Raw genomic sequence first — 22,866 nt, 5'->3', positions numbered from 1 at the left:
ACTTTGATATTCAATGTAATAATGTCATATAAAGCCATCACTGTTTTCCAGAGATCAGTTACGCAAAACTGTTCTGTCTGACTAAATCTCACAAATATTGCTATTGAGATGAAATGACAACATTAAGAATTGAATATCTATTTATTAAATGTGATGAGATGAGGTTTTGTGCCATCTAACGTCAAGAGAAAAAATAAAGGTGTGGGGAGAGGGGGTTATATTGATGTGTATCTCACATCATTTTCCCCTACTTCAAGACAGAGATGAGTGAAAAACACTGCACTCCTGGCAACAGTTAAAAGGGTTCTATTCTTCAGTTAATCATTGATGTGGTGGGCAGTCACCCTCACGGTCATTGCTCTGAAAGTCAAAATCAGACTTTATGCTAAAAGAAAGAGGCAAACAAAAAAGGCTACCAAAAGCAGTTAGATACTTCTTTAAAAGGTTCTTTTCCACCTTTATTCCAGTAAGGTAAGGATGATATGCACTCACAGTATGTTGAGATATTAATGTCCAAAGAGTCTTGCAATTCAGCTCTAATAACATATGTTTGTTCTATTCAAATAATTTTGCTACCAAGCCTGTTTTGGAAATGTTAGAGACCCTCTTATGGCTGCACAGGCCCAATGCAACGGCTCTAACCCAGTTGGTTGTACGTAAGAGTCCACCTTTCTTTCAGTACTTACAATCGAGTCTTTAAATGCTTAACATTTATTTTCAGATGATGATGAAATATTCAGCAAATGTATTTGCCTTGTGTTTGTATGAATGGACAGATGAGGAAGGATCAGGTCCATTTGCGATGATCATTATCCCAAGCTTGCTGGCTCTCAGCACCCTGATTGTTGTGTCTCAGATAATATGGAGCTTCGTTACCAAAAGATCATCAGCTCAGGTTATCACAGGCTCATCTTCAAATGTAAACGGTATGCGAAAGAGGCAACACGTTGAACCCAAATGTCAGTTCATTTTTAGTTTTATTGCCTGATTTTTTGAGGGCAAATCATGAGAAACAGTATCTGCTGAATCAACCATCTTTCAGAAGGGGAGCCCGTACCCTTAGACACAGGCGTCGGGACCCTGCAGCCTGCACAGGAAGCTTTGGGTCAATGGGAGATACCTACTCAGTGCACCCTGGTGGGGATTGAGCCACTTCAGATGGGACGTTATGGGCCAATCTGCAAGGGTCAGCTAAAACAAGACAACACATCCACTGCTGTAGTGATTAAAACTCTTAAAGGTACAGAACAACACAAATCATTCTGAAATGCTTCTTCTAAGATTGAAAGAGTTTATTCATTTTGTTGTCCATATAGTTCTGTGCTGTTTATTTAGATTAGAAGAAATAAGACTAAATTTATGATTGTAGTCACACTGAAAGACTGCAAATCTTGTTTCAGACAGGTCAAATCAATCGGAGGCTACAGAATTTGTGGATTTGGTCCTCTTCCATGCAACAGTGAGCAAACACAAGAATATAGTGAAGATGTTATACTGCCAGACATGCCGGACACCCATGTACTTGGTTTTGGAGGCAAGCCTTCCAGGGAACCTCCTGCATTTCCTCTGGAGTCTTCGAGAAGTAAAAACACCTATGTCGACAAAGAATGTTCTGTACATGGGTTAAGTCACATGATCACTTCTCAACTTAACTCTTTCTATACAGGACAGATGTGGCGCAGGTGATAACTTCCAAGTGTTTTCAGAGAGGTCTGTTTATCTAGTAGCTAAACAGATAGCAGCAGGTCTGGTGAGTTATTTATGTCCTGTATACTCATAGAACATAAATCAAATGAAAGACATTCATTAAATCATTTATTTATTTTTACCTAGGACTACTTACACTCCTACCACAGAATTATTCATGGAGATGTTGCAGCCCGGAACATGTTGATCGGTTCAGGGCTCTCCATCAAAGTATCTGGATTGGACTGGGCTTTTAAGAGCCGCCAGATGAGAATGGTGAACAAGGAACAAGAAGTCAATGTGCCGGTAAAATGGCAGGCGCCAGAACGGATAATGAGGCTTCCTCTAACAGACAGGAGTGATGTGTGAGTCTATCAGGAAAAACTTGAAAACTTTTGAAAACTTAAAAAATACTGCACTTTGACCAATGTGCTAATGATTTGATGATTTCTAAGTTGTGCTGTCGTACTTCTTCAGATGGTCTTTTGGAATCCTGCTTTACGAGATGATAACCCTGGGTAATATTAATTAGGGGTCCTAATACATCACCACACAGTAAAAACTCCTGGGTCAAAAATAACCCATAATTGACTCAGCAATGGTTGTATTATACAGTACAATCATAACATAATACTGACATTATCTTAATTCCACAATATCCTAAAACATAACAATATTGCTGGCCATAAACTGAGAAAGTACACGATACCTCAAGTTGTCCTAGATGTGGCGCTTCTCGTCCGGTGTTCAGCCCCCTTAACGCGGCATGAAGTCGCCACTAGCTGCGCTGTACTTTACTTATCATTATTTTTAATCATTCAAATTTGGCTGGGTGGTTAATAACACTTTCTTATTTAGTCTGACAAACTCAAAACACATATTTTTACTTTACACGGACTTTAAACTAGTTAGGTGTTGTCGCGATATCCGCGGGCGGTTACATGCTAACCACAGAATTACCACGGTAAGCCATGGTCATTTTTTTCAGCAAATGGTGCTAAACTAGCAACGGGGACATGGACACAGAAAAGTTTACGTTATATTGACACTGAAAATACTTACTTACCTTGAATACGCGACGAAGTTGCACCGAAGAAGCCCAGGCCAAAACGGATCGATCGCATTCAAGTTCAAGTGACAGTTATAAACGACTGTTGTGAGAAAATTCCAGAGCAGCGGGGGGCGGGGGGAAGGGGTGTTAACCCAGAACATGGGTTACTCTTTGAAAAATAACCCAGAAACCTAAACAACCCAAAAATTGGGTCAAAATATTAGCCCTATAACCCAGAAAATGGTTACTCTCAGAAAAAAATAACCCATAATTTTAACCCAACACAAATAACCCAGAAAATGGGTTAAAGAAACAACCCAGGAGTTTTTAGAGTGCAGTTGTTACTTTAAACATTTTTATAAAAAAAAAAAAAAAAAAATGAAGCAAACAAATTAGCAGTCTTATATTTACTTCCTTGTCTTTTGAAAGGGTCTCCTCCCTATCCTGACCTGGATCCATCTGAAGTGCTGCCCAACACTTTAGCCCATTACCGGATGAAAAGACCAGAAAACTGTGGAGCCCCATTGTAAGACTTTTTATTTGTCTTCTCTCTCTCTCTCTTTTATTTATTTATTTTTTAATTATACATAAATTGGCCATGTAAATAATTGCTCTGCTCCTCTATGTTTATAAAATATGAAAATCTTGTTTAAACAACATATAAGTTGATTATCTGCCATATCTTGCAGATATGACTTAATAAAGTACTGCTGCATGTGGAACTTCAAGGACCGGCCTGTGTATTCTGCCATTATTCGGCTTCTAGACTCATACAAGTACCTCGCTGACACAAAACCGCTTCGCTCTGAACAAGAAATGGACATCTGTGAATACAGGAGGAAAGCAGGGCTGCCTCAGTGAGATCTACACATTCAGAGGATTTCCAATTTATAATTTCTACAGTGCGTAAAAATGGCACAATAGATTCAGTTCCATTAAGACTAACAACAGTTTCAGCTAGTTTGTAACTTTGTAGAGAGACCGAAGAACCCCTTAGCATTCCTAAGGTCTCTTTTGAATGGTATTTGTACCACGGGTGGTAGAGTGAGTGGAATGCTAACAGGCTAGCCATGTCATGACTAGCAGAACATCACTAGATGTCGCCCTATCAACGTTTTTCAGCTAAATATATTATCGCTAATCTAAAATCAAAAAGCACTTTCAGAATCGTTGTCATTTTAATTTCTGTTTTTGATCAAAGTGGTGGCTAATGCCATGTTATTTATTTATCTGATGCCACGTTACGACAGATTTATTGTGTTAGCAACTGTAACTGTAGCAAGGGGTATTAAAAGAGAAAATATAGCTGCGAGCAGCGATGGCGGGCCCAAGCCCGGTGGCACCGCCACCCCGGTGGCTTCAGGGCAACTGTGCACAGCGGGCAATAGGCACTTAAAACGGTTAAACATCAAAGGACTATGTCAAATTCACTCCACATTTACTGCACTACAAGGTGCCACTATAGAGCCCCTCCTCCCTGCCCATTTTCAAAGGATTACATGTGCCAAGTTTTAACATTATTCTGATGAATTTTGAAGCAAATCAGGTAAAAATAAGAGGGTGATCTCAATGTATGCTGAAAGTGACACATTTTCTGCTTCCAGTTGGTGGCGCTATTACTTTGAATCACAATAGTCACATCCATGTGATCAGCCTTGTACAACGAAGACTAAGCCGAAGTTTCATCAAAATCAATTAATGTATGCAGAAGTTATAACACTTTGTTTCCCTTTTCTTGCCATAAATTCGTTGCCTCGCCACGGCCAAACCGTTTGAGATATCCAAAATCCGTTTGCAATTAAACAACTTCAATGTGTTAGCAACAAGTTAAAAAAAGTTTGGTGTAAATTGGATAAACCCTGTAGGAGCAGTAGTATAAAATTCATAGCCTGTTTTTTCAAAAAATTAACATTCAAACCAAAATAGCTGACTTCCTGTTGGTCGGAGCTAATGAATGTAAATTAGAAAATTGTCCGGCTTGATGAGAACAATATGTGTACCGAGTTTGGTGATTGTAGGAAAAACTAACCCCCCCACTTTTGTCAAAAGGTGGCGCTACTGAGCCCCTCCACCACGCCCATTTCTATGGCTTTGTCCATGTCTACTGGTTGACAATATTGATGTGTGTGTCGAGTTTCATGCAATTTGAAGCATGTTAAGAGCCTCAAAAACACTCAAGAATATTATTACAGTTTGACCTGTTGCCATGGCAACAATATTTCAAATATCAAAAATCCTGTCATAGGTCTACATCTGCTGTGTATTGACATTACACTGATGAAGTTTGAAGCAAATCAGGTAAAAATAAGAGGGTGATCTCAAAACATTTCAAAAAGTGATACACTTCCTGCTGCCAGTTGGTGGCGCTATAACTTTGACTCACAATAGTCACATCCATGTGATCAGACTCCTATAACGAACACACTCGTGAAGTTTCATAAAGATCAATATATGTATGCAGACGTTATAACACATTTCCTGTTTCCTTTTTCTCGCCATAAATTCGTTGCCTCGCCACGGCCAAACCGTTCGAGATATCAAAAATCCCCTGGCAATTTTTAATCATCAGTGTCTTGACTTCATGCTGACCGAGTTTGGTGGCGATCGGATTAATCGTCTAGGAGGAGTATATCAAATTCCAGAGCATGCGTTTTTCAAACAACCCTTAATAGCTGACTTCCTGTTGGCGTGGTGTTTAACTTAGAGCACGAAAGTTGTTCGGCCCGATGAGGTCTATATGTGTACTGAGTTTCATACTAATACGTGCAAGCGTGTTTAATATATGGACCAAATTTTCAGACTTTTTTCAAGGGGGCGCTGTCGAGCCCCCCTGCCACGCCCGGGTACCAGCCTCTCCGGCGTCCTAATGGCCGCGGATTCCAATGTGTGTGCCAATTTTCAAGAGTTTTTGAGCATGTTAAGGCCCCCAAAAAGCCCCGGAAGACGGAAAAAAAATAAAAAAAAAAAAAAAAAAAAATAATAATAATCCTTAGAAGAACAAGAGGGCCCTGCGCGAATTTTCGCTTGGGCCCTAATGATATTTACTGTGTGTTATAGTATATGCTGCTGTGCCAGAGTTTTACTCAAAGTTTAAAGTACCTAGCCAGGATAGGTGTACTTAAACTGAAAATAATATTTTAAAAACATTAACTTCACTACAGTATTAACAAGTAAAAAGGCCTGAGTATTTTTTTTTTTATAGCTGTCTCTGGTGTCAGTGTTTCACCTACATCTCTATACAAGCTTTTTCTTTTGTACTTGTACTTTACAATAATTTTGGTAGCACTTTATTTTACAGTCCTGTTCCCCTTACTATGTATTTTTTATAGTAATTGCAATATCCAGGTTATAACTAGGTAGTCTAACCCTGAACCTACCCCTAAACCAAACCTTAACCCATTTAGTTAACCTACCTTATATTACACAGTACTCTCTTAGGTAAATACACTTCAAGTGCACATACTGTAAAATGAAGTGCAACCACAATTTTCATGTTACTTTCTGCCTTGCTAAATTAATACAAGTGAGATTTCCCCATTAAAATAACTTGGTAAAACAACCTGACCAATCACCTTTTTTTCCCTGTCTGTCACAGGACATATCATCTTAACAGACTGGGTTTAACTTAATTTGACTGACTAAATTTGTAGTTATTGCGTTTTGCTGTTGCTGAGCAGTAAAAGTACTGCAGTATTTTGATGGAAATATGTACCATGGTATTCCATTACTGGTTGACCTTTAAAAACCACAAAGACATTTTTTTTAACACCAACTAAATTTTAATAAAAAGTAACCACAAGTGGTGCACAGAACACAAAATAATGCCTCAATACTGTTATGTTGCAGGGTACCAATCTCCCATTGAACCTGTGAACAGTACATAGCAAATCCAATGGAAGATCACTTGCTAAACAAGTAATTACTGATTACCGTGAGTCAAAAAGCAGGACCCCTTAAAACAGAGGCCAGCTGATACAGATAAACTCATTTATCAAAATTAAACCAACTGCCATATTCTTCATAATGTTACAAGGCATTTGTTTTAAAAGACCTACCTAATATTAAATGGGACATGAAGTGTTGATCAATCAGGCACCAGATAAACTACATGAGCCACTTCCTTATTCATACAGTAGTGCTTTTACATGAAATGACAGATCATATGCATAAAATTCCCTTATGGTAATTATTTTAATAAAGGGCAATGTAATCAGAAAAAAAGAAAGCAGAAAATATGATTATGATTATATTTTGAGTTGTCTTTTTCGGATCAGTCTCTTAAACAATAACCAACATTTTAAAAAAATAACCATAATTCTATGAATATAAATTCCACAGCAAATTTGAAAATCTCTACTCTGCCTTTTCAGATTTGATTCAGTCTGAATACATACTGTATCAGAGACCATCTACTGTGTCTGTGTTAACATGACCTTCAAACACATGACAATATGTGTGAAGCAGAGGCAAAGAGCATTTCTCATCCATAGCGATGAAACAGCAGCAGCAATCAAAATGTCCGTTCTGTAGGCCTCCTATTGTAGATCATGTAGATTTCATGAAGCTCATCACCTCAAAACAAAAAAAAAAATATGATTTTTCTCAGTTTCTAAACTGGTTTGATTTTCCTTTGCAGATGCACAAGGGGGTTTTCTCTGTCGAGTGAGCCTTGCAGGCCATTACCCCTTTACACTTTGCAGCTCCAAAGGGTTGTTGGAAACAGAATGTAGGAAACTGACCATAACAAGTAGTAAACACAAGCTGGAGGGAAGGATGAGCAAAAAACCATGGCAACTCCTAAACAGAAAAAAAAAAAAAAAAAAAAGTTGAATGCAATTATTTGGTGAAAATTGGTAAATATTTAACTTTAATTTATTAGTTTGCCATTTAGTGGTTATCGGCTTTACCTCCGATGTAGATCACCTTCTTCCAGGCCTGAGACTCCAGTACTCTGTCATGTGGGTAGAAGTTCTGACTGACCATGAAGATAATCATGGCCACTGCTAGGATTCTCAGTACTGCCATATTTCCTCCAGTGAGCAGAGAAACACACACTAGGATGGCAGAGGAGTAGATGCATGGTAGCCCACGGTACATGAACGGGATTCCTGCAGAAAACAGCAGACATATCTCTAACTGACAGCCACTTTATTTAGGGATATGCACCGTTCAAAAGTTTGTAGGTTTTTGAAAGAAGTCTCTTATGCTCACCAAGGCTGCATTTGATCAAAAATACAGTAAATATTGTAAAATTGTAGTACAAAAAACTACTTTACTTGTAATTTATTCCTGTGATGGCAAAGCTGAATTTTCAGCATCATTACTCCAGTCTTCAGTGTCACATGATCCTTCAGAAATCATGCTAACATGCTGATTTAGTGTTCAAACAATTCTTATTACCAATATTTTTGTTGAAATAGAGATACATTTTTTTTTCAGGATTCTTTGAATAGATAATTCAAAAGAACAGAATAGAAAACTTTTGTAACATTACCCAAGTTTACGGTCACATATGATCAATCTGATGCATCCTTGCTGAATAAAAGTGGTAAGTTCTTTTTAAAATAATCATTATATATGAGTGAGATTCACTTGGGTTGGCAATCAGAATGGTTCAGCGAAAGACAGTCTTATGTGTGTATTGTATGTAAACAAGCTTGGTGGAAGTTCCTCACCACTAGAGAAGAAGCAGAGACGAGTAAAGACAGACAGCACATACAACATGCACAGGATGTTATCCAGTAGACTAGGTGTCCTTAAGATGAGAGATGTTGCTATTCCAAATGTTGTGAAATCAGCAAAATCATCCAACTTTGCACCTGCAGTAACACAAACAAACAAACAAAAACACATTGTTGACACTATCAAAAATACAAAATTCATGGCACAAGACACAGAAAGAAAAAACAGACTCAAAGCAACTGCCAAGGGTGCCACCTAGAAATGCATGTGCAGATAGTCTGGACTCCATCGCAGTTTTCATTGGCCAAGTACCACTCAAGAGGACATCTGACCAACATGTAAAGCAACCAATCATAAATTGGTTTGTTCCGCGTCATGTTTAGGGGTGTGAAAATGTAAAGTCGATGTCCCTACAATAACAGTCCACTGTGCATCTAATAAATTATTTATTCAAGGACTTTTTGCAAGTTTACTGCAACAACGGCGCTGCGTCACGAATTCAGCATTTAGCTGATCCTGATAAGCGCTCACTGTCACAGTTGTAAACATGACCGCTTTCTTCTTCCATAAGGGGGTTTGGCATCATGATGGCTGTCTCCATAATGATTCTGAAACTCCCGAATTGTTTCCCATTTTGTGTACATAAGACATTCAGCCAACGGTCTGTGAGTGTGACATCTGAGACTGAGACTAGCTGACATGCCAAAATCACAAGTTTTGGCTCACAGTTAGGCACTGCGGTTCAAAGCATGATGGGAAACGAGTTACTGGCATCACAGCTCAGCACTTGTTGGCCTAAAACAACTTTAACGCAGAGTTGCTTAATCATTTTATTTTCAAGAACCGATTGATGGAAATGAGTTGGACTTTCCATCACTAGTGCTGACAGTTATTGTGATGCTAATCGATTAATCTGTTGTTGGATTACCAGTCGACCATCTGTTCCATTCCAGTTAACACACCGAGCAAGACCTATTTAAAGCTTTGAACTATTAATACAATCTGAAAACAAAAACATAGAGATAAATCTTCATGCCAGTCCAAAATAAGCTCATTATCATTAGCTATAAACAACATTCAGGACTTTCTTTATCACTAGTCAGGTGGGGGCATGTGTTCATCAGGTTGGGACATTTGGGTTTGTGTCCAAACAAGTGGACTGGTATTCCAATTCCATGGTCAACAATTTGAGCAATGTTAAATATGTTGGTGGTCCAAAGCATCGGGATAAAACAAACAATCAGAACATGATCCCCCTGAATTAGGCTGCTTCATCACAAAGAACTGTTCGATTGCCATAAAAGGGAGGCAAAACAACACCCATCAGGAAGGTCATGCAGAACAACAGAGCAACAACAGTAAGCAGCTCAAGAGTACAAGTGACTTGGCATTGTCAGGGAATTGCGGAGCTATTTCAGGCAGCTGGGTGGACGTGACCACCTGCATTCAGTCCACTGGTTTCCCACTACAGAGTTGGTTTTGTGGTTTGAAAGAGAAAACCTGCTTATTTATTTATTTATTTAATTTACAGAAACTGTAACCATCCTCTAGTGGTTAGAAAACAAAACTTCACGCATTTTGCAGACGAACACAGAATCTCATTCACTAACCATGCATACGCCCGGATTTGTGTGTGAAATCTGCGTATGAACAAATCAAGATTCATCACTAACTTTTGTTCTAAATATAGGAACAACTGAAACCACACGCACACAAAAATCACATACTCTGCGTGGTCTTATAAATGTGTTAAGATGAAATTTTACACATATTTCACACATACATTTACTATATATATATATATATATATATATATATATATATATACATACACACACACAGTAAAAGAGTAAGAAAAGGTGTTATAGCTCGGGCTGCGAGTTTCCTCTAAAATAAAGATGCAGATACGCTTATGTACAGCTGGCTAATGAGAGGTCTGTAATCTGAGTCTCTATTAAAGATGTTTATTGTGTTTGAACTTGTTTGGAGGATGGCACACTTGGCATTGCTCAAGGTGAGAGCATGTTCTACAGACTGTCATGTTTGCTAAGAGCGGCGAAAGGAAAGAGTGTGCGGAAAGCCCTTATATGGACATGGTTTGGGCATGCAAATTTCTAACCTCATGCACACGGTCACTCATTTAGCATACTTAGAAAATTCATTAACGATGAAGATGAACGAGCAAGAACGATGATAAGAGGAAATCCATGTGTGTATGCACGTGTTGTGGACAAATTAACATATATATTTAAAACCATATCATTTTAAATTAAAAATTAACTTTAAAATGCTGCATTGTCCTTACTGTGCCTTATTTGCTCTTGTATTTGTACTATACCACACTTTTTGCAATTTTTTTTGTAGTCCTGTTTATCTGTGTAAACGTTTCAGTCCTTATTCTACTTATTTAATTCTTACTAAATTTGAGTTCTTAGTTCAAGTTCTTTCTAGTATTCAAGTAGTTTATATAATCTACTTCAATCGGTTTGTCTTCTACGGTCTTGTAGTCTGGTGTTGTTTTTATGTAGCACTGTGGTCCTGGAGAAACGTTGTTTCTCACCGTATTTCAAAATGTAGTGCTTTTTTAAATTAATTTTAAATTGCTTTTCAAAATATAATTTTCCAACTGCTTTTCTTTACATGTTTATGTCTGAATTATTAAACTGATAATTTATTCCTTGCTCTTCATTTTATTTTATTTTCATAAGGAGACTGAAGCGTCTAAAGCAACAAGACTCACCCCTGGCCCCACTCACTTGTACTTAAGAACACTCAACACTACTCACCCAGTGCAGAACAGGCATTCAGTTGCCTAGCAACCGCTCCATCTGCCAAATCCAGCAGGTAACCGATCAGAACCAGCCAGCACGCAGCATGATGATGGCTGTGAATAACAATGGTGGCAGGGACATAAAGAAAGAAAGCACAAATCTACAAGTAAGTCAAAGAAATTAAACTGAATTTAAGCTCAAACTTTTTTTGGCTGTTGGCTGAAATCCCTTTTAGCTTGCTTCCACTGTATCAACATTCTCATAATGAATTGTTATTGTCACCTAGTCAAATAGATTTTTCTCAAAGTAAAAACTCAAGTTATATTTCTTTATGCATTTGATTTTCTCTGTGAAGTACAAATCAAAAGCATGAATGCCTACCCGTTGAGACTGCAGAGGATTGAGGCCATGCCCATGAGCATGTTGGCAACAGAAAGAGCATTGGCAGCATTTTTCCGGGCAAACTCCTTTAGATGCACCCAGTTAGCTTGTTCGTTTAGAAGCAATTTGTTAGCGTCCTGGAAAAAGGCTACCAAAAAAAAAACAAAACAAAAACAACAAAAAAAACATGAGCAATTACACAACAGTGAGTTCAGTGCAAGAGTTCTGTTACGTAAAAATATATTTAAGTAGTGTGAATTGAATGTATTCCACTGAAGTCAACTAGTTAAATTTTATTTAAAATATCTGCTCATTAACTCTAAAGTGCAAGTTCTTCCATAGTCTAAACATGTGATGTTTGTAATTATTCACTTATCCTCTCTAAAACATATTAACATAATATTATTAACATTAAATAAAGGACCACAAATGATTCTCACATTTATTGCAAAAAGTTTTAAAGCCATGTTTGTTAAAAACAACCTTTGTATTCACATAATAATAAATACAACAATATAATTATATAATAGTATAACTATGTGAAATATTATGTCTGTTACGTTTGATCTGAGTGAGTTGTATTCTGAGTTAGTTTTCTGTTCTGTTGCCTGTGTTAGTGTTTGTTACCATGGTTTTTCATTGATTGATTATGCATTGCACCTGTTTCTCATTTTGTTCATTAGTTTGTGTTAGTATATATTGAGTCTGTTTTTAGTTAGTCTCAGTTCCATCTTCGTTGCTTTTAGCTGGTTGTTCTGTTTGCAGTTTTAGATTCCAGCATATATTGAGCACCTTTGTTATTTTTTGAGTTTGTTAATAAATAAGAAACTGCATAAGAAACTCCTCATCTTGGCATCAACCACATTGTGACAGAAAGACAGAACCCAACAGAACTAGCGGCAGTACAAATCCTCATCCTTTCACAGGGGGGTCGTTCCCTCAAGGAACACACACAGGACTTCATAGACCTGTTTCATCTCGTCCACAATGATGATACCAGCCTGTGTGTGTTTTTCTGTGTCTTTTTTCTGCCTGCCTGGAGACTGCCCTCAAGGGACATTTCAAGAATTGGTCGACTGGGTGCTAGTTCAGTGTGGATCCCCCTTCACCATCTGTGAGTGAGAAGGATTACTCATCACCAGTGCTCACAACCACTCATCCACAGCCACGCCTCCAGTGGAGCACAAACTCAAGCCTGCCATGACAACAGGGCCAGAACCCAGACAAGTTTTTACCCAGACCCGGTAGCTAGGAGAGCCGAATCTGACAAAGTGTGTGAGCTGGACACCATTTCCTTCATAGAGTGTACCCTTGAGGCCACAGTCGTCCCGAAGCTCAAGCTGGAAAAGGAGTCTGACCAGGTGTGTGATCCGATCCCTGTGTCCGTGCCTGAGTTGGTAATAATAGAGTATGAGGGCATGGAGTGGAGCCCCGCACATATTCCACAAGCTAAGGGTGAATATGATGAATTTGACACCTACTGTTCCTTTTGAAGAATGTGAAAGGATCAGTTTCAAGTCTCATTCGTCGTCCAGTTCTAAGTCTACTTTGTTGTCCAGGTCAAAGTCTCCTTCGTCAGCCAGTTCCAAGTCTTGGTCGTCATTGATGCTGCAGTCTGTTTTGTCGCCCAGCACCAGGTCTGTTTTGTTGCCGTTGTGATAAATCTTTTGGCTCCACCTCAAGCCTCCCAGCCCCGGACTTCACTTTGCCCTGTCGACCCATTGGCTCCACCTTGGCTCTACGCTCCTTCAGCTCCACTGTGGTCTGTCATCCCTCAAGCTCCGCCAGGCTCCCTCATCCCTCTGGCTCCTCTTTGGTCAGTCATCACCCTGGTTGCGCCACGGACTTCCAGTCCTTCAGCTACGCCTTGTCCCTCCACCCCTTTGCCTCCATCAGGCTCTTCCTTCCCTCAGGCTCTACCGTTGTCCTCGTTCCCTCCAGGTCCACCACTGTCTGCCGAGTCCCCATCTCTACCTCGGTCCTGCAAGCCTGTAGTTCTGCCTCAGGCCACCAGTACAACGGCGTTGCCCTGGGTCTTCGGCTCTGCCTGAGTCTCAACCACCCTCGTCTCCACCTCAGTCAGTTGGGATAACTATAATTTTAAAACTATAATTTTGAAATAAGGTTAAGACAAATCATTGTAGTAATGAAAAACATTTTCATAAAAAAAAAAAACATGTAATGGAAAAAAAAACAAGCACTGAACAATATTTGACATTTCAATTAGACAGTAATTACGTCATTCAAAACAACATGCTGAGGTATAAAAAAGACATACATTTACCAAAAGAAACTCTTGATCACTTATTTGTTATCAAACACCCAATGTGATTACAAATGACTATTCATCCCACTGTGCACTAAATCTACAAAGCACTATTACCATAGCAAATTACACGATTTCAACAGAAAATAGAAAGATGTTTTGGAAAAAAAACAGTACCTGTGTTATGATTCATTTACATTTCAGGCATTACATTGATCTATAACCATTAGCCCTCTAATCTGAAACTAAAGCTCTGTAAAAAGGCTATGTTCACACAACAAATACAATCTTTAAACAAATTTAAATAATTTGTACAAATCTTTAAACTTTTAAGGTGTTCACACATGCACTTTTGGTATGCACCCGAGTTTGGTGCACACCGCATTTTTGGCGCGCACCCGATTGACATCAAGAGTTCGGTTCATTTGGATAATAGAGAATCCAGTGTTGTTTTGACGATAGTGTTTCGAAAGTGTTCAGCAATCAGTTGATTGAGGGAGTCTTAAAAATGGCTGACATAACCATTTTTACAATGAGATGTCTGTCTTTGTAAAAGAAGTTATGCTTGCTCACACCCACAACAACTGGCAATCATGCAGTGCACTGCAGATTCAAATCTTAAAGCAGCATTCTTATTAATCTTTTAGTAATCAACCATTTTAATGGCAATTTTTTTTACTGCATTCAAGCACCTGATACAATTTCATCCAGCTACTGAAATTGTTACACTATAAAGATGAAAGCTATATATTCAGGTTCACACTGTACGACAAAAGTAAAAGAATATTAACAGTAAATGTTCGCAAAACAGGTAAATAAGCAAGAAAGACTTGTTAAAATTCTAGTTCTTTTCCTTAAGTGTGACCAAGACTGTTTTGCCGCTGGAACACTGCTGTGATTTTCAATGAAGTCACACAAACAAGTCTTTGTGTTGAAGCAAATCAGTGGGCATAAAATCTAAATGAACATCTCAAGTGGATGAATGTGTATTTTGCTAGAGAAATCCACATTATCATTTGTCACATTTTATTCATTATTCAATAAGCTATCAAAGACCATCATTGGAATGCTCGTGGAGATTCGAGTCCCCCATTTGCAGATTTTATATGACAAAACACATGACAATCCCTGCAATTTTCTTTGCATGTCAACTTTCATTCTTTGGCATGTGCTGCTTTTCAAGGTGAGGGAAGCATGCAAGAACACATGCACATGTGTCATTATGTGTAAAAAAATTTAAGCTAAGTAATACAAAAAATCTTGCCTATAGCATTCACAACGACATCAAAATGTTTTAAAGGTGAAGTGTGTAATTTCTGTGTCACTAGCAAACGAACATCTTCCACTGGTCAGGAAAACAGACAGCTCTGCTCCAAACCAACACCATTGGTTGAGCCAAAGTTGCTATGTAAAACTGCTCAAACCAACAGACCGATGTTTTGATAGTGTCACAAAACCACTGTGTTTACATTTTTAGGGGGAGTCAACAAAAAAGGCTTATTGTAGCCGTTTCTTCATATTAAACTGATGAAGTAAATCACACACTTCACCTTTAAGGAAGGGTTCCTACTATTGTGTTTTGTAACCTGAACTTGATGTGATTCCAAAGCCAGTCGATTTCAACCGAATCTTCATCTGAAAGAAAACAGTCAATGAGACACAGCACATGCCAACAAACAGAATTCACCATAGAGCTTGATGTTTATTTGTATATTAAGGGAATTAGACCTCTCATTTCAAATGTTTTCTATAAAGTCTGTAAGGGTTATTAAAGCATGTGAGATATCCATTGAAAAAAACATAACCTAAATTAATAAAGCTGCTTAAAGTAAGTAGCTTTAGTTAGTAAGTAAATATGGATTATATTGGTAGTGAAGACTGGAGTAATGGCTGCTGAAAATTCAGCTTCGTCATCACAGAAATTATATATTGAAATAGAAAACAGTTATTTTAAATTGCAATAATATTTCTCAATATTACTTTTTTACCGTATGTTTGATTAAATAAATGCAGCCTTGGTGAGCATAAGACACTTTCCAACCCCAAACCCCCAAACAATAGTGTATATACCTATTATAGTGCAACCAAATAGTGTCTGAAGTAACTTTTCATTTTTACAGTAAATATATATATGCAAAAAGGATTTTAATTAAAATCAGGATGGCCTATTATATGTGAAAAATAATTATATTAAGTTTCACAAAACAAAATGCCTCACAAAATGATGCAAAATACACCAATATTGGACTGATGAAATGTGGCATGACAGTGTTGTAGTAAACTATGAAAGTAATGCCTTTTTATATTTCTTAAATTAAAGTGCCCATATTATGCTTTCATGTAGTGTGTAAGTTTGTGAAAGTAAAAGGTCTGCAAAATTTTAAAGATCAAAGCGTATGACAAATAAAGTTATTGTCTCCAAAAAGAAAGAATCAATTTTAAACAGTCGAAACGAGTCATCAGTAATTCCAGTCTTACTTCCATAACATATTTACGTACCTGTATGAAACAAATTTGCATAATGCCATCCTATGGTCTTCACTGGCTGCCCACAAACAATATCTACTTGGACCCACCCTCAAACACTGTAGTTGGTTTGTGTTGTCGACATGTCGAGACGATGATGTTTTCTGCACTGCTAAAGCAAATTCTGGTTAAAATTATCACAGCAATATGACCTTTTGTTGTGTCATTTTACTGACGACTGCTTCTTAAATCTGGGCGAGGTCAACTCGGGATTTGCAAAACGCCAACTTGCTCCTCTGAATCACAACCTGTAAGTATGATTCATTATTAATGTAAATATTTTCTACTGAGTGTTCAAAATACTTAGTTTTGTGTTTCATACTGTGTACACCCAGTGAACTAGCTAACCGGCTAACCTATGTTACTGTCTTGCTGAAATAGTTCTGCTTTTCAACTGTGGGCCCACTATTACCTAAAATTGATGGAAATTAATATTTCTTACTACCTTGAGTTATGATAAAGGATGGAGGATGGTTTACAAACTATAATGTTACATCAGTCATTCACGTTAGTGCTGGGCTAACGTATGTTCCGTTATTTTTACAGTTAAGGATACAGTTTCCACATGTGCACTTCAACAAATTAGAAATATACACATCGGTTTGTTGATGGAAATACAGTTGTTAATGCTGATGTAGAGGAATTAAAGAATTACATCTCATAATGTACGGCAAACTAAGTAAAAACTTACCACTAGAAACGTCATGCTCAAGTTGTTCTTGTGATGGAGGTTTGGGTTGATCAACTAGTTCTTCCAATGTTTCATCATCTACCTCAGTCTCAAATTGGTAGGGTAAAATCAATGCCATTGTTACTGTCCTGACAGTGTGTACAATCACTGAGGATTGAAGAAGCCTCTGGAGTTGAAATTCAGATATGGTAATGGGCGTTTCGATTCCGACATGTGCTGTAAGTGGTAGCCCAATGACAACAAGACTGGGCCATCTGACCAATCAGAGCAGAGTAGGCTTGGGAAAGGATGGGTTTTGAGAGACAGGATCTTCGAACATATAGTTTCAGACTCTTTGAGAAATGAGGTGATGTGCAATATTATGAGAAAATAAAAGTGTTTTTTGAACTTGGATGCATGTAAACCTATTGTAGGAGACCTCCAAAACAAAATTAGAAACCTTTAAAATAGCATAATAGGGGCACTTTAAGATAAGTGGGATTCAGAATTCCTAGTAATGCATTGTCATCTGCTTGTGCCACTGTTATGATACATAATAAATGTGGAGCTTCCTGTTTACAGACATTTAGATAAATCTAGATAGATATTACGAAAGCTCAAATTACATATTACCTAGAGAAAGAGCTAGAACTTAGTTCAAAGTCTAAAAGTATGAGGTGATGCAAGGAAAATACCTCCTTTTGTTGTGGCAGTGTAATCTTAACAATTGACAGGAACATCAAAGAGCATATCAACTAACTTTTGCTAAAAGACCCCAAGTAGCCATTCCCAAAGGTTTTCTTGCATGTCTAGTTCCTCTGCTCCATGTGACAGAAGCCCGGATTGACAGGATTAACGTTTATCTGTTTCTAGAACACTGTCTAATACTGTCCAGAGGGCACACATCACTTAAGTTGCGTAACTGAACCACGGTGTAAATAGGTAAGTTAAAAAGTCTAAGCAACTTCAGGAGAAATACCACCATAAGTCATACTGAGTTAAAGTGCAACCTAGGCTCTAAAGCTCTAGAACTTTCCTCAGCATATGAGGAAGTCCACGCTTTACTTTCAATCTTGTGCCAACCATTACTGACCGCAGAAACACAGCTAGTGCCACTCATAATTAACAATCCCAAATATAACAAACAGCCATTTTCTTGGCTGTGCAGGGAGCACAAATGAAATGTAGCACTGTTTTGCATATACTGTGATTAATCTACATACCAGATGTAGGAGTCAGAAGGATCATGATGGTCTCCAAATTTCTCCAAGTCAAACAGAACTGCAACTAAAGAACATAAGAAAATCAGCTTTACCATATGGCAATAAAAACAACATAATATAATGTATTACAACAAAAACTGAGTGCATTGTGCACTGTCAAGTCTTGTCTCACAGGTAGGCCAGCCCACCAAGACACACCACATTTAAAGGGTTAGTTCACGAGGGTGAGTAAATGATGAGAAATTGTGTCTTAATGGGCTGGTTCACCTGTGAGGTAAGTCTTGAAAGATATTTGTGTATTCTACTTTTCAATTTATTAGCGTAACAATAGCGCCCCCCCTAAATAAATTACTTCCTACCGAGCGGGCACTAGGACCTGGAGGAGGCTGCTGCTGCTGTAGAGGCTGCACGCGCTAGAAAGTAAATAGTGACTGTTGTTGGGGTATTGCACACCGGAAGAGTCATTCTGTACTCGAATTCACAAGCCAGCAGTCCAAAACAGTTAATCTAACCATAGTACAGGCAAAAGTTGACTTCAAGACTGACCACACCGGTGACGTGATCTTCTTGCTAGCACACATTATCATATCGGCATTTTTTTTCATACCGATTATTATATTTTAAGCCTTCATCGGCCGATTCTGATGTCGTGCCTTTAATATCGTGCATCCCTAGTAGTTTCTGTTTTCTGGAGCGATAAAAAGAGATATCCTAAATCCCCATTTTTAATAAAATGAAACAAGAATTTTGACCCTGCCTTTATAATGTTCAGATTTCTGTTCTGGAAATAAATGCAAATTAGCATATATGGGTTAGATAATTAGACAATGCTTCATTTACGTTTTTAAACAATATTTCAGAAAACTTCTAATACAAAAGAATCAACTATATATCAAATGAATTAAAGACAAAAAAAACATTTTCCTATCCTATAACAGTAACCAGCGGTGACCATTTTTTTCTATTATTATTATTGCAATGAAATAATTGTACCATATTTTAGTTCGATAATGTTTTTTATTTAATATTTTGTATTTTTAGGGGATTTTATGGTAATAAATTACATTTATGCGCAGTTATAATCTACTGATTCACTTTTTGAGCATGGACCTGAAAATGTTCAAATTAAACGATCATAAATCTTGAATGCTTTGGAGCACAGACTTAAGTTTGGTATCTTTTTAAAGACAACACTTGGTAAATTATTGCTGAAGTGAAAAAAAAATAAATAAATAAATAAATAAAAAAATAAATATATATATATATATATATATATATATATATATATATAAAAAGTGAACTTGAAAAAAGTTTTAAATTTTACATTATGCAAAAAACACCATTTTCAATTTTTATATGAAATATATTTTTCCAAAACTGAGAAAATCAAAGCCATAAATCTAAACAAGCTGTGTTCCAAATTTAAGGTTGACATCTTAAAAAATGAGCTTTTAGTAAGAATTTGTTTGTGTGCAGTACCAAATGTTTCCAACGGATGAAATTCATCTCCCATTAATTTCCAATGTGGTCATTTTGACTGCGAACAATACAAGTGTGACCATTTTTTTTCAGGGCCATTTACCTTTTTCGGATCATGTCCATGATTCGATGTGTGTGTGTGTGAGAGAGAGAACATGTTCACACGGCAAGTGGCAAATTCTTTACCATGTTTCGTACCATTCCGAAGAAGTAATGAAAAAAGAAAAAGAAAAATGGCCGAAAATGACTGAGCAGCACCAGAGGGTTAACCTGATATGCTGAGTGGTGCGTTGTGTCAAAAATCGCCCGATTCAGATAGGTTTATTATAAGGGAGATGCTCACGTTCGCTCTATACAGTGTTAGCTACTCAGATGCTTACTCTTATGACACATAGCAATACAGCTAAAAGTATTCTTAATATGTTGAACCTTTTATTGAAAGTAGCCTACATTTACTTGTTGAGACATGCCATGACAAGCACCCGTAAGAGCTGTAATTGTGATGTTTGAGTTGAGGGAGGCACGACACGCGAAAGAGGCGTTTGCAAAATATGCTGTATTTTTGTCATTCCGCTATAGGTGCCACTAGTGTCGCAGAAACTACAAACTTCACATTTAAACGGTACGCCCTATGGCGCATCGGCTTAGGACACACAAAAGACTCAGATCTTAATCAGCGACGACAAATAGGAAACACCATTGCATTGATTTAAATGTATGCCGGATTTTTTTTAATTAAGAATTTTTAAAAAGTATAATATTATAAATATTAGTAGCTTATTATAAATAAAATATAATTATAATATAAGTATAATAATAAATACAAATATAAGAAAATATATACTCTTTATAAGGAAAACATGTAGAAATAATGCAATTACTTTAATAAACGCATAGACTATCGATTAACAACTTCAGATTTTATACCTATACAGTAGGTATAAAAAAATCCATATAGGGAAAATTAAATACTATGAAAATAGTTTCAGTTGTGACCCTTTTTTTCCATTTGATTTTGTCTATTTAGTTTTGTATACAATGTGATTTTGGTTGATCGAGATGAGATCTGGCAGTTCAGCACGTTTTTCCGCTTGGGCGAGCGATTCGCGGACAGCTTTTCCTGCGCATCAAATCATATGCCAGCAAACCAATGAGAATGCGGGACAATGATGACGATACATAACAACAGAGCGTAGGTGCCAGAACTGTGGATCCACTTACCCGAAACCCTCCGTAACTGGCAGATTTGAAGAAAATTACCGTGGTCTGGCAAATAAATAAATGACAGTTACATACGTTTTACCAATATTGTATCATGTAAGCTTAATGGTACACCTCAAACAAGGGAATTTATAGTAATTTATACTGTTAATACTAATTAGACACGAATATGGCTTGAGTACGCAGAGCATACGCAGCTTGTAGTACCGCACGCCCCGAGATTCATTCAAACGCAGGCTGACTCCTGCCTCAGGACCACACGTCTGTTGCATAACGCCATAAATTACATAGCCTACGCAGTCATACTAAAGAGGAAAGTCTGGTTATCTTACAGGTTGTTAAGTAACGTTACACCTGCCAGTTCACACTGACTGATGTGTTATTAATAAGGTTAAGTAGTCCATATGTATCGAGAATTTGGCATTTATGACTAAAACATATCTTACACAATTCTTCTGCATTTAAAAAGGCTGCGTATGCGTAATGCCTGCGCATACTGCACGATGTCATTGCTGTGGGCTATAAACAACTGCGTATTATACACCAGACAGCCTGACGAGATTGTCCTTCATCTTTATCCAGTTGCAGTCGGTGTTTCTGCGCTCACCTACTTTTTCAGCATTAAAAAGACGCGTTTGAATGTTTTCTGCGATTTATTACGGACACACTATACATTATCTACTGAATGAACTCTGCGTCTTATTCTGCCCTATCCAGAATTTTTCCATGAAGTCATTAAATTAAGCGTACTGAGCGCGAGCCATTCAATATAACAATACTGTTAAGTTGCTTATATGAACAAGAATATAAAGTCCCTTATATCTCAAAATGTACTATTTTAAAACTTGATATGTCACGCTGTGAAAACAAACTTACCTTCAAAGTCAGGCGCAGAGCGACAAATACCGGCTTTTGGTGGATTTATATATCGACGTGACAGTATTTTAATTTTACTCACATTCAATGGTTCCCCAAAAACAGTTATGTCCTTTAATGGACGAAGATGACATTTATATTAGGCTATAGACTGCACCTGTCACAGACAACGCAGTTCGCATTTTCAGCGCGTCTCCTTTTAAAGGCAGGATTTACTGGAATATTCCACCGGAAATGACATCGAAATGGTTCTAGTACCTTCTCTACGCACATCACAATAAAAAAAAAAAAATACGTTGTTCGGCATCATCTGTACCTAGTCTGGTCGATCGGCGAGAATAAGGTTTTGCAGAAGAGAGGAGGGTGTGCGGGAACACGCATGACAGTCAACAGAAGTCATATTCACATATACATTTTGTAATCTTTTTTATTATTTATTAATATAAAATATTATTTTAATGTGTGTTATTTAATTTATATCACTGCATGCTGTGCTATTCTCCTAACATTAACATAAAACAAGTGAGTTAACTGTGCATTGTAGGCTAAATGGCACTTTAAAAATGGTTTCATTATGTTATAACAAGATATTTACCATATCACAAACTTTTTTTAAATATATATAATTTCTACCACTTGGTTTTCTTTTTGCCTAATCACAATATGTTTTAAGAAAATTAACTTAAAATTAAATTAAAAGAAAATTAACATAAAGCATCTGAATTTCATGAATCAGCTAACTTTCACTCCTGCTGTTATTTATGAGGAAAAAGCAGCATGGTTGACTTGTTTAAAGGGATAGTTCACCCAAAAATCACCCTCAAGTTATTTAAAACATGCATGAATTTCTTTCTTCTGAATTGCAATTTCCTCCAATGTTCTTAGTATTTCACAACACAGTTTGTATGAGCTGAGGCAAGGGTATGCAAGCAAATGTTTATTGTAATTTTTTTTTTTTTTTTTTTTGGTTAAAACTTAGTTTAACCTCACAAGTTTAGGCTAATAGTTGAGTTATGTTTTTGACCTCAGATGAG

The 22,866-nt window shown here is 37.3% G+C and overlaps 2 protein-coding genes across 7 annotated transcripts; one reads left to right on the top strand and one right to left on the bottom strand.

Annotated features, from left to right (window-relative positions):
* The first annotated feature begins 273 nt into the window (after positions 1-273).
* si:ch73-206d17.1 (tyrosine-protein kinase STYK1) lies at positions 274-4,042 on the top strand. 2 transcript variants are annotated; one of them, XM_048177404.1, is made up of 10 exons: positions 274-471; positions 581-656; positions 777-926; positions 1,043-1,240; positions 1,401-1,582; positions 1,667-1,750; positions 1,834-2,051; positions 2,164-2,204; positions 3,167-3,263; positions 3,427-4,042. In XM_048177404.1, exons 2-10 carry the CDS (start codon positions 593-595, stop codon positions 3,596-3,598), a joined length of 1,206 nt encoding a protein of 401 aa, XP_048033361.1. In that variant the 5' UTR covers positions 274-471; positions 581-592; the 3' UTR covers positions 3,599-4,042. The 2 variants fall into 2 exon arrangements, with proteins under 2 accessions (XP_048033361.1, XP_048033362.1); XM_048177405.1 differs by having other exon boundaries at positions 276-471; positions 581-652.
* A 2,451-nt stretch (positions 4,043-6,493) lies between these two features.
* On the bottom strand, positions 6,494-22,056 carry tmem269 (transmembrane protein 269). Of its 5 annotated transcripts, XM_048177414.1 has the most exons (9): positions 21,833-22,056; positions 20,957-21,001; positions 18,257-18,320; positions 15,424-15,472; positions 11,572-11,719; positions 11,206-11,303; positions 8,413-8,556; positions 7,645-7,845; positions 6,494-7,534 (listed from the first exon to the last, which is right to left on the bottom strand). In XM_048177414.1, exons 4-9 carry the CDS (start codon positions 15,470-15,472, stop codon positions 7,425-7,427), a joined length of 750 nt encoding a protein of 249 aa, XP_048033371.1. In that variant the 5' UTR covers positions 18,257-18,320; positions 20,957-21,001; positions 21,833-22,056; the 3' UTR covers positions 6,494-7,424. The 5 variants fall into 5 exon arrangements, with proteins under 5 accessions (XP_048033371.1, XP_048033372.1, XP_048033373.1 ...); XM_048177415.1 differs by lacking the exon at positions 15,424-15,472; XM_048177416.1 differs by lacking the exons at positions 15,424-15,472; positions 20,957-21,001.
* Between the last annotated feature and the right edge of the window lie 810 nt (positions 22,057-22,866).

Source organism: Megalobrama amblycephala, linkage group LG24 (assembly GCF_018812025.1).
Source record: "Megalobrama amblycephala isolate DHTTF-2021 linkage group LG24, ASM1881202v1, whole genome shotgun sequence".
Classification (NCBI taxonomy): domain Eukaryota; kingdom Metazoa; phylum Chordata; class Actinopteri; order Cypriniformes; family Xenocyprididae; genus Megalobrama; species Megalobrama amblycephala.
The sequence above is the reverse complement of the archived record's forward strand: the minus strand, read 5'-3'. Positions and strand labels throughout refer to the sequence as shown.

What these genes read in the sequence shown, in the direction of transcription:
- tmem269 (XM_048177412.1), bottom strand. Translation starts at nt 15,505, where the DNA reads ATGTGCTGTGTCTCATTGACTGTTTTCTTTCAGATGAAGATTCGGTTG. An exon ending in TGGAATCACATCAAGTTCAG is followed by an intron (nt 11,720 to 15,423) that starts GTTACAAAACAC and finishes TTTTTTTGGTAG; the next exon opens with CCTTTTTCCAGGACGCTAAC. An exon ending in GAATGCCTGTTCTGCACTGG is followed by an intron (nt 8,557 to 11,205) that starts GTGAGTAGTGTT and finishes GTGTTACTGCAG; the next exon opens with GTGCAAAGTTGGATGATTTT.
- si:ch73-206d17.1 (XM_048177404.1), top strand. Translation starts at nt 593, where the DNA reads ATGTTAGAGACCCTCTTATGGCTGCACAGGCCCAATGCAACGGCTCTA. An exon ending in CTAACAGACAGGAGTGATGT is followed by an intron (nt 2,052 to 2,163) that starts GTGAGTCTATCA and finishes GTACTTCTTCAG; the next exon opens with ATGGTCTTTTGGAATCCTGC. An exon ending in GAAAACTGTGGAGCCCCATT is followed by an intron (nt 3,264 to 3,426) that starts GTAAGACTTTTT and finishes CATATCTTGCAG; the next exon opens with ATATGACTTAATAAAGTACT.